General features: G+C 41.6%; 1 protein-coding gene across 2 annotated transcripts in view; it reads left to right on the forward strand.

Moving 5' to 3' along the window:
• AASDHPPT (aminoadipate-semialdehyde dehydrogenase-phosphopantetheinyl transferase) overlaps positions 1-12226 on the forward strand; it is a 76985-nt gene that overhangs the window by 1994 nt on the left and 62765 nt on the right. Inside the window, exons 2-3 of one of the 2 annotated variants that reach the window (XM_025198251.1) lie at positions 426-435; positions 1085-1348. In XM_025198251.1, the coding sequence (XP_025054036.1) occupies positions 426-435; positions 1085-1348 (274 nt within the window). Of the gene's footprint in view, positions 1-6; positions 583-1084; positions 1349-12226 lie in introns of those variants that run through there. The other variant, XM_025198250.1, reaches the window with a different exon arrangement.

Below are 12226 nucleotides of genomic sequence, written 5' to 3' on the forward strand. Positions count from 1 at the left end.
GGGGAGAGAAGGGGGATGAATAGTGAAGAAGTACCTGGGAAGAAAATACTACAACACTCATGTAGTACGCATATGTAATGAACATCGGGCTCCCCAGACAATGCCTTGAAGCTCTGCTCAGCCCCCCCTCCCCAGCACGGTGCTCTAAAAAGATAGTGAAAGAAAACTCTTTTGCAACTTTATTTTGTGATTGGACATCCAGTGGGTGATCAGCAGGGATCTTGATTTTCTCTGATTTAAAAAAAAAAAATCCCCAATTTTTGGTTTAAAAAAAGTAACCCCAAATCTACATTTGTCCATAATTAAAATAAAACGCCCCCTCTCTTTTTCCCTCAATATAGAGAGATGTGTAGATATGTGTAATTAGTAGCATTTCATTTTAATTGTAGAAACGTGGATTTTAGGTTACCTTTTTTAATCCGAAGATTGGGGATTGTTTTTTATCAAAGAAAACCAGGATCCGTGGTGATCAGCATCATGCATTACATCACAAGCACGTGATATAAAAGGACATAAGTTGATGCATCCTGGAAAAGTCATGGAACCTGAAGTTCAAGCTTTATGCTCATCTATAACAGCAAGTTGAGTAATATGAAATGTCAGCCACTTATAAAAACTTTTTAATGCTTTTGACTGACCTATTTCTACAAACCCTCATTTAGGCTTTAAATAAAAGCAACACAAAGGGGAAAGCTAAGTTTTTCACTAGAATACGCTGTAAAGACTTATTGTCCGGTGTTGGACTAGTGAGCAGAGTATGCTAAATAGGCTACATAAAAGGTAGGAAAACCTATTTAATTACAGTTTGATTTGTTAGAAAGGGAATTGGGGTTTTTTGTGCCTCGTAGTGTACAGCATATAATGCTGCTATGTAACAAATAATTGTTACGATGGTGAACTGAGTGAATACATATTAGCCTTTTTGTTAATTTACCTCATGTTAAGGCATTTGTAAATAGTTATGTAGTTCAAATAATTATGTAGTTAATATTTCTGTGTTGTCTTACCAATAATGTATATAAACTAAAATTATCATGGTAGAGCTTTAGCAGCTATGACCTGTTCTTTGTACACAGAATAGTAGTTCTGTTTGTATCAGCTTTAAATTATTTTATTTCACAGGCTGGGCGTCTGCTGATAAGAAAACTAATCGCAGAAAAACTGTGGATACCTTGGAATGAAATAGTCTTGCAAAGGACATCGAAAGGGAAACCTTTCCTGGCAAATAGCATATCCAGTATCCATTCCAATTTCAACTTTAATGTGTCTCATCAAGGGGATTATGCCGTCCTTGCAGCTGAGCCTGAACTCCAGGTTGGCATTGATATCATGAAGACTAGTTTGCCAGGTAACATGTTAGCATTATCAAAGCAAGTTCATAATGTCTCCTTATTGAATGTTTTTTAAGGTTGTTAAAAATCAACAAGTAGTTAAATAGTAATTGTTACCAGAGAAGAGAGAGAATGAGCCAAAACTTTTATTTGATTTCTTTTATATCACAGGTTACATTTTTTTGCTTCTTTTTTGCTATACCATTTTTGATAACTCATTTTGCTGTGCTTCTGATTGTATATTTCCATCCTTCAAGTTGGAAATACAACCATGGGCCAGTAGCCTCCTTGCTTCTCCCTGTAATCTGCAGGACTGACACCTGGAGAAATCTTCATTGCAGAGTGGGAGCCTGAACAATTTTTAAAATGCTAAACTTCACAGAAGTTGCCAGTTTGCTTATTCATTGGCATAAAACCGGAAGGTAACCTGGTAATAGATGAATGAAATGCAAAGCAGAACAGTATAAATATAAATGATTTCTAGATATATTCCAAAAACATGTAGTTTTGTGACAAGCTTTTCATATAGACAAGTTCACTTTAAGTATGGGTAGATTAAAGCAGAGAAGTATACTGGAACTTTCAGCCCCTGTTTGTTTTTTTTACTGGCATTAATTCCCACTGAGCTAGTTACTTCTATAGAAAATTTATAAACAAATAACAAAATTGATATGAAACTGTAAGGAATCTATTTCATTTTCTGTAGAAGACATTTTTTTCCATATTTCCTCCACAGTCATCAGTTTGTCCATTTTTCTGTGTTATGAGATTTTTACAGTTAACAATTAATTGTCCACTAAGTAGGAGATGTGGAGGGTAGGTGCTTGCTGTATCCTTCTCTGACCTTAAAGGAGTTGAAGAAGCATATATTGTATTTTCTTGCATATAACCGGCACCTTTTGGCCCAAAACCAGCTGGGGAAAATTGGGGTGTACATTATAGAAAGGAAAGGGTTCCACATGGGTCTGGAAATTTCAAGGGAGAGGGGAGGGTGGAGCAGTGGCAGCATTAATTGCTGCAGATCTGGGATCCAGGGCAAGGAATGCCCAACCCCTCCCCCCACCACCTCCTCACCCCTCCTGTTCCCCACTATTTCTGCTGCCAAATTTCAGGACCTATGGGGAGCCCAGCTGTGGACTGAATTGGGATAGTGCATGGGGGTGTGCACAAATGGACCCACTGCACCAAGTCTGATCCAGCTCATGGCCTGGATCCTGGCATGTGGCTCCAGAGTCAGTGTGTGATCTCAGAGTCAATGTGCAGGGTTGGACTTGGCACATAGCTCCAGTGCTGGTGTTCTAATTTGGGTTTGGACATGCAGCCTCACTGTGATATACCAAATTGGGCCCTGGCACGTGACTCTCAGCTCTAGAAACCCCAGACCTCTACTTCAGGGTAAGATTTTTTGTTCCTTCTTGGGGCCTTCCAAAACTAGGGTGTGTATTTATATTTGGGAGCATGTTATATGCAAGAAAATATGGTATATGTAATATGGAATAAGACTGTCATTTGGCATATATAGTGCTGTATATGATGTTTTCACAGATGTGTAAAATCCCTTGTGTTTTCTTCTTCATGATTAGCAATTCATATCTTCTACTGCAGAGCAAACCATAATATCAATACGAATCTCTAAAACACTGGTAAAGTTATTCCTTTTCCCTTCCTGTTTCCATTTGTTGTGTATAACAGAGTAAAAACATAAAAGAACACCTAGGTGACACACAACTTCAGGGTTAAAAACCTTCCTGTCAAAACTATTCCAAAGTCACTTTAAGCCACAGTAAAATCTCTGTTATTTGGCATCCCTGGGGTAAGGGGATTGCTGGTTACGTAAAAACTCTGGTTATCTGAAATAACCTGGCAGGGTTTACAGGCAACATGGAGTTGGGGGGGGCGGCCACATGCATAGTGCAGGGTGGTGGGTGGCGGCGGTAGCCACCACATGCGAGCTTCCCCCTTCCCCCCTCAGCACCCAGCTGGCAGAATTGGGGGAGGGGGTTGGCAGCGGTCGCATCTGGAGTGGCAGCAGCACAGGGTGGTGGGTGGTGGCAGCAACCGCCGTTTGCAAGCTTCCCCCCACCCCAATGTCTGGCCGACCAGCCAGAAACTCTGTTTAATGGAGTATTTCAGTTGTTTAAGTACCGGATGGTAGGGCTATGCAAAACAGCACCATTTCGTTTTGCCATTTTGATGGGACAGTGTTTCGTTTCAAGATTCGTTTCATTTCGAAAGCATTCAAAATGAAATGACAGTCTTATTCCACACATTTTGTTTTGTTGAAACTGTTTCCCTGTTTCAGCGCTGTATTCGACATTTCACCTATAGGCTATAATGGGGAAGCACGAAACTGCCTATAACTTTGTCATTTCTTGCCTGATTCGAATAAAACTTGCAGGAATGTAGTGCTTTCTGAGGCCGTGGCGCCTGCCAACTTTCAAGGAGATTGGTGCAGGGGTTTCTGGGAAACTGCACCTTAAGCTGCTGACAAGCAAAACTCGTGTCACGTGTGTGTTAAGGCACAGCAGGGTGAAAACTTCAGGCATGGTAGCCCCTGCAGAGGCCATGATGCCTGCCAGCTTTCAAGAAGATAGGTGCAGGGGTTTCTGAGAAACCTCACCTTGGCTGCTGACAAGCAAAACTCATGACATGTATGCTGGGGCCTCTACACAACACGGTAGTGTACCCCAAGGAGGCCTCCTCTTCCTCTATAGTCTTAGGCTGGTCCACCACTTTAAATAACAGGTAAAATAATAGCTTAGTGAATAGCAGCAGAGTAGCACCAGCAGCATCTCTGGCAGCCAAACTGTCACAGAGCCTTTCTTTCTTCTGCTGCAGGAGCTGCTTCTTCAGCAGCTGCTGGAGAACTCTCCCTGCCAGCTCCAGCCCTGGGGCTTAGACGTGCCCATGGCCTTGCACCGGTCAGGTGCTAGGGGTGTTGGTCTAAGGACATGGCACTGGCAGACAAGGTCCTTTAGGTGAATCTAATCTGGTATCTTTTAGCAGACCAACTGAGTAGTTACAGAAATAAATCTTAGCAAGGTTTCGCGTTGAAAAACCCTTCATCAGACTGAAGAATCACCTGCAGTTGGTGTGTGTGCTGTTCCTGTATGGAAGGAATAGTAAAGAAGCCGGAGGCTGGCATGCAGTGCAAGCAAGAAACCCAGTCAGTGAAAATGGAAATGGAGGTGTCAAGGGGAGTGGGACAGGCTGGGTTGGGGGATAAGAAGGATGTAGCAGCTCGGGTAAAAATGGAGAGGTAACTGGGGAGTCAGATGTCCAGCAGGTTGTAGTGTGTCAGAATTCCAATGTCTATTTTGAGTCCATGAGTTTCTGAACCTACTACCTAGGAGGTTGATGAAGTGCATTTCATAGGCCCGCCTGTGAAAAGTGATTTGTAAATTCAAACAAGTACTTAACCTTGCTAACCACATCACCAGAAGCCAACTTCCTACAGCCCAAAGCACACTGAATGGATCCAGGCCATGCCATGACAAGACATGCAAAACCTGCCAACAATATCTCCAGTATGTAGATGTCTTCACAATACAATACATATCTATACCAGGGTGCCAAGTGCCCTGATGGAAGATACATGGAGACACCAAGCAACAACTGCACACCAGAATGAGCGCACACCAAAAATCTATCAAAGACAACAGCAGAACACCCCCTGTCTCCAGTCTCTCAGGCCTTATCCTCAAAGGGAATTTACAAACCACTTTTCGCAGATGAGCCTATGAACTGCACTTCATCAACCTCCTAGGTACAGAAACTCATGGACTCAATATGGACATTGAAATCCTGACACATTACAACCTGCCGGATATCTAACTCCCCAGATACCTCTCCACTTTTACCTGCGCAACTACATCTCCCTTCCCCCCTGCCCTCCCCAGCCCATCCCTCTCCCCCTGAGGCCTCCATTTTCCATTTTTACTGACTGGCTTTCTTGACTGCACTGCATGCCAGCCTCTGGCTTCTTTACTATTCCTTCCATCCAGGAACAGCACACGCACCAACTGCAGGTGCTTCCTCAGTCTGACAAAAGGTTTTTCAACCCGAAAGCTAGCATCCCAGGCAGCTAAGCTGAGCTCACCTGGAGCCTCACAACTTCACTGCAGCCAGCAAGCCACAGGCCTATCAAAGACATGACAGGTCTGGGCTTTCCCCAGCCAGGACTGTCTGCGTGCGTGTGGTGGCTGGAGGTTATGGCACCTCCTACCCGCCTTTCACCAGGGAGATCCTCAGTCCTGGCGTTTCCTGGGACTGCCACGCTGCCAGCAGTCCCACCCGGCCTCCTGACCCTGGCAGAGTGCAGTTTTAGTAGTCATGCTCAGGACCTGGGGCCTCCTCCTTCCCTATAGCCCCAGCTCATACCTCCAAGTTCATCCTGGCACGGGAGCTCAGCAGAGGCATGTTCTTTCCCTGCTGGCTGGTGAGGCAGTGAGTATCCCCTCCAGCTCAGAGCGGGGAATTAAATGGTGTTTAAAAAATGAAAAAAGGAAAGGAAGTAAATAGGTGCAGACAGAGTGAGGAGGGTGGCATTCACTCCATCTGTACCTGGAGCTTGGGTAACCCCAGCAGCGGGAGGTTCACCTTGAGGAACACCAGCTGCTCCACCAAACCAGGATCCAAGCAGGTGCGGTGGGGTGACATTACATCCTCAGCAATGCTGAACACCCTCTCGCTCAGAACACTGGTCGGTGGACAGGACAGGTGTTCCCAGGCAACCATTTTTTTTCTCCTGTTGTCAGTGAAAGACAACTTTAATGCCTACTTTGCCACTTACAGCTGAATAATAAAAATGTGTTTAATGTAAGTGAAAAACAAGAGGGTTAATTTCATATTACAGAAATTATAAAACAGAGCTATTTCTTAAAACAAAATGTGTAATTTGTCAGTTCTCCTATGACAATATTTTATCACTATGGTACAAGGGGAAAAAATCATAATTTTCAAATTCTGTAAAAAAACAAAAAAAAACCCCAAAACAAAAAAAAAAAACCAGCCTTTTGTTACTGCCATACTATTGTCCTTTCTACTAAATGTTTATAAATTAAAATTAACTAAAGTAATATTTTTATTTGAGGTATGGAAATAAAAATGATATAAGCATTTAGTCACTTTGGCATAGTATATTTTAATGGACAGACCCACACTAATATAATTTAGGCTTCTGTTTTATGTACAAAATGTTGCAAGTTAGTTCAGGCAACAAGATTAAAAGTGGAACTAAAATTTCATCCTTGGTGTAGCAAACTCCTGCTAATTTTTCCATATTAGGCTTTGTCTAGAAGCCTCGTTTTCCTATCAGAGTAAAACAAGACACACTTTTACTCCTATTCTGTATATATGTACCTTTCCCTTGGAAAAGATTGCTGTCACTGAAAGCTCCACAAAGTGGTGCTGTTGCTCTGTGATTGCCAGGTTCATCATCTCTTTGCAAGTAAAGGTTTGTATATGAACATCCCTAATCTCTTTTTCTTGGCTGCTACAAGGACAAAGAGTTCACTGTTTGTGAAATACTCTAAGGTATTCTTCAATGCTGCATGTTGTTTAAATGAACATAAGGTACTACTTCATTATTTTCTAATGCCTACCTTACCAAATCCCTTGCTACTGCTGTTATATCCCTCAGTTATTCCTTGCACCACCCTGACATGATTGTGTTGTATAATCATTCCTTTTGTATATTATGTGCAAAATGTGCAAGCGTCATGAATCATTTCAGCTGAATGTTAAGAAATATGCTGGAGGCAAAAAATTCTTGTGGACAATGTCTTTTATTGGACAGACTGCATGGTTGGGATAGACAATGCAGTTGGTCCAAGGGTATTGCAGTTCTCTTCTTCAGATCTCTGGAAGGATACTGTGATACCTAAAAGCTTGCCTCTGTCCTTCTCATCCAGGCAGTTGGTCCAATAAAATATATTGCCCACAGGAATTCTTGCCTCACACATTGCCTGGGCTATCTCAGCAACAACACACCACCTGATCACTACCATGAAATATGTTGCAATTTTGTACATTTCACTTATATAAGCATGAGCAAACTAAATGCTGTGAAACATTTTGATATTTTTATTTTTTTCTGTATTGCCTGTTCTTTGAGTTGAATTTCATCTTATAAATACAGAATAGTGACAGTTTTTTAGTACATAAAGGTTCAACAGGACTAAGGGGACAGCCTGCATGCAATTTTCATCACTCTTCCCCTGTTTAGATTAATGGATTATATGCATTATATGTTTTTGTTTTAAATATGTCGTTATCCTGCAGGTCATGATTGTGGTAGTCTCATCTACTCTTTGCTAGATCAATAGAATAAAAGTGTTTAATTTCCTAAATAGAAATTATTCCAGTACTACTACTAGATTTAAATCATGTTCCTAACTTAATTCTGAAGACTGAGCTTTAGTGCTTTTTAGTTCGTTTCAGATTGTGTTAAAATGAACTCTTCAGTCATTTGAGAAAATGCATGCCTTTCTGTACATCTGTTAATGGAAGTAATTGCATATATATCATTTTGCATGAGAAGCAATACAACAAAATGATTTTTAAAGCTTTGAAGAGTGGCATGATAAGCGTTCTTAAACTAATGCCGATGAAGAAGTTAATTGGGTTCTTGATTTTATGTCAGTCTTTTAACCCAGGGGCATGAACTTTTATAATGACAACTATTAGCTCGACTTAAATAACGTGTAGTATGTTGATATACCAGTACATGCAACTTCTGTAACACAAGTTCATTTTCAGAGACTTTAAAAATAACCATGCATTATTAAAGAGCATATTAGTTTTAGAAAAATTCAGAACTTTACTTCCAGAGCCTTGCTGCTGTGGTACTGAATTTATAATAAATCAGGTAATATTGTTTTAAATAGAATTCTAGACATTGATTGGCATATCTTTTTTTTTCCCTCATCTTTCCTAGGCTAATCATAATCAGACTTATCTTATCCAATGGTAGTTTGATTCTGAAATGTCTGATGTTGATTGAAAATTCAACTGTCTAAGCCACATAACATTTGCTGCCTTCTGTTCCTGAATATTTCAAGCCTACACTGAAGCTTATTAGAAGGCATGAAAAGTTAGTTAGTTCTCTAAGTTGGTCAGCCAACCTAGGAGCAATATTTGAAGTTTGTGAATTTGTATATGAACATCCATAATCTCTTTTTCTTGGCTGCTAGAAGGACAAAGAGTTCACTGTTTGTGAAGTACACTAAAGTATTCTTCAATATTGCTTATCTTTTAACTGAACGTAAGGTACTTCATTATTATTTTCTAATGCCTACCTTGCAAAATCCCTTGCTACTGCTTTTATATCCCTCAGTTATTCCTTGCAGCACCCTGACATAGTTTCATCATTGGTAGGGTCGGAAGGGACCTGACCAGATCATCAAGTCCAACCCCTGCCATGGCAGGAAAGAGTACTGGGGGCAAACGACCCCAGCGAGTTCATCCAGCCTCCTCTTAAAGACCCCCAGGGGGTTTAACACATGATTGTTGTACAGTCATTTCTTATGAATAGAAAGCAGCTGATGTCTGTAAGCATTTATTTAGTCTATACTAAAGGGCTTGAAAAATGTGTTAAAGCTGTTTTCATGGAAGATGACTGTGCTGCTGCACATCAGCTTCCACATGGTTCTTCACAGAACAGGACCTTCATCCAGTTGAAAGGAAGCCAAGAAAGTTGAAGATCTATTTCTGCTGCAGCCTTTGTTCACCTTTGTAGCTGTTGAGATTCTAACATCTTCTGCCAGCTCTGCCTTTGGAGTCTTGTAGACCCATGGCTGAGGGCTAGGCAGGCTTATTATAGTGGTGACCCATACTCACCATGTCACAGCACCATCTGTGGATATATGTGGCTTTTCAAGAGGGAGAGCATTGCTGCCTGCTGTCCCCGCCACATCATGGTGGTGCTGTTGCTGCTTAGTCTGCGAATGCTTTTTCGTCAGAGGTATGGTTATATCACAGGTAATTTTCCATGAAGGCCATTCCACTTTTTGTTACCTGTGGATGTGCTGGGTAGTAGCATAGCTCTGCCACCAATGGCATCCTTCTCTTGATCAGAAGCACAGAACATGAAGTCACCATCACCAACACCCTGTTCTACCAGAAAAAAACAGGTACAAGACATCATAGCAGTACCCATGATTTAAGCATTGGTACTTTATTGACTGTTATAATTTGTGCCTGTGATTGCAAGGATATCTACATTACTTCAGGTATACCAGGAACTGACAATTGCTAGACCGATCACTGAGTTATCTGTTTGGTTATGTCACTCAAACTGGCTCCCAAATGATGACTGCAGCAGAAGCAATGCTGATGGAAGGTCAAAGTTGAAGGACTCAAGGACCCAATCAGGTGACATCTCTTCCACCAGGACTTCAATGAAAAACTGGCAAATTCCAATTAATAAGAATGGGAGAATGTCAGCCATGTTTGGGGTACCTTCAAGTCCCCTATCGTCAGCATCTGTGGAGACACTTGGATTCTCTACCAGGAAACACCAGGACTGGCTTTATGAGAACGACCGGAAGACCCAAGAGCTGGTTAACTGCAAGTGCAATGCCTTTTGTGCTTGGCAGAATGACACCAACTCCAAGCAAAACAAATTGAATCACCAACCAGCCAAGGCAGAGGTCCAAAGGAGGACCAGTGATATGAAGACGACATGGTAGGAAGACGAGGGAAAGGAGATTAGACATCTCCCTGATATCCATGATATGCACAGTTCCTTCAGTGGCACAAAAGCCATCTACAGTAGACCCTTGATTTACGCAGTTTCAACTTACGTGTGTCTCGCGTATACGCAATTTTTTATTAGGGTCCGGACTGGAAAATACCCATTGAGATGCACGTCATTTGCGTCTATATGTGAATGCTCGTGAGATTTGCATATATACACAAACACCCTACAAAATTTGCAGGCGGAATTGAGCGGAGCTGTGCCGCCATTGTGGTAGCAGTATCTCAAGATGCTAAAGGTGATTCTGCTGAGAAAAAGAGAAAAAAAGCTATGACTAAGGTATGTATGGGGTACACAACCCCTCGCTATTCTGTTATTTCCTATGGGGAAAGTTGTCCTGACTTATGTGAATTCGACTTGCACAAAATTCCTCCAGAACGCAATACTCGCGTAAATCGACTGTACGGTCTAGGGACTCAGGGAACAACCCCCTTGAGACCTAAGGATGGAGGAGACCTAAGGATGGAGGAGACCTGATCAAGATAAGGGGGAGCCATTAATGCCCATTGGAACATTTTGAAGACTTCCATCAAGACTCTGTTGTTCACAAGAGTGTTCTCAAGTCCAAGTCACAACACCTACTCGGAGATGATCTTGGAATCTGTCCAACCCATGTGAAGGTGAGGAAAGCCCTCAAGCAGATGAAGAACAACAAGGCATCTAGAGCTGATAGAATCCCTGCCGAAATCTTCAAGCTGGGGGGAGAAGCTTATATCACTGCTCCATGCCCTCATCTTAAGGAACTGGAGAAATGAGGAAATGGAATGATGAAGTAATCCTAGATGACCACAGGGATGCCACGATCATGTCAGTCTTGAAGAAAAGTGACAGGTCCAACTGTAGAAATTACAGAGGGTTTATTTTGCTGTCTGCCACAGGAAAAATCATTGCAAGAAGCTTCCTGAATGGCCTCTTCACCAGCGAGACTCGGCATGACAGATGGGCCCTGCCAGGAGATGCCCCAATAGTAAAGAGGAGTTGCCGCAGAATGGTTGCGGGCAGCCCAATATGGGATGACCCCGGGGCTGACACCTGCAGGAGCAGAGAAGCCAGAGTCAAAGCGGCATGAGGAACCAGTGAGGCATTTTATCAGTGTATACTCCCTGCAGCTTAGAGGGCACATAGGCGATGACATCAGAGCACCTGGTGAGCCACATCCAGCCTGCAGGCCATACTTTGTCTGCTCCTGGCCTAGGCCCTAGCAAAAATCAGCAGCATTTTAGGCCACGGTCACCCCACAGCTCAGCACTGCTCAGTATGTGTATAGACTCTAGATACCCTGTACAAAGGATCCGTGTTTAGTTACCAACCCCACCCCCAAAATAACATAGCTATATTCTGTTTTGATAATTTATAAGCAATTATAATGAGTAGGGACTATTTAGACAGAATATTAAAAATTCTTGGATTTTCTGTCCTTGATAAAACGAGAACTAGAGAGCCAACGTAATAAAAGAGGAGTTTACTTCTTATGTTAAGAACCTTAAATTTAAGGGTGGTGTACTGGCAGCAAAGTCAAGACATTTTGGCCTGAGATCTAGCACTCCAGTTATATTCTTTTACTTTTTTGGAGTTTGAGACTTTTATCGCTGCTGCTTAGTTTGTGCTTAGTTAGTTTCCTTATCTTGGATGAAAATGAAGACATTTTTTTTCTTGGGTATATTTACCCAACCATAGACTGGTACAAAGCTTACGTTTTGGTCTCCAGTATTAACTGGAGGACCACAGTGAAGTTGATGAGAATGATTCATTGAAAAAAGAGATCAGAATTTAAGAATATGAAAGTAAATGATCGCTTAACATTTACAGTAGTGTTTTTAAGTATGTGCTTGTCTCATAGCATCTTGAGTGAATTAAAAATGTCTTTAGCTTCACTTTTTCCATGATTGAAAAGGAAATGAGGAATAAAGAGGCTACTGTAACTTTGTTTCTTTTTCCAGCAGAAATCATATAATCAGTTTTATTTTATTGTTAATGTTAACAATGGAGAATGACAACATTTTTAAATGGAGATAATGACACTTTAATTGAAATGTAATGGTGGCAGAAAATGTAATATACTCAGAACATTAGAAATGCTTATTAAGAAAAAAATGTTGTAGGTGATGTACTAACAAAGAGGGTAAAAAGTTGTAGG

This window comes from Alligator sinensis, unplaced genomic scaffold (assembly GCF_000455745.1).
Source record: "Alligator sinensis unplaced genomic scaffold, ASM45574v1 scaffold802_1, whole genome shotgun sequence".
NCBI classification, from domain to species: Eukaryota; Metazoa; Chordata; order Crocodylia; family Alligatoridae; genus Alligator; species Alligator sinensis.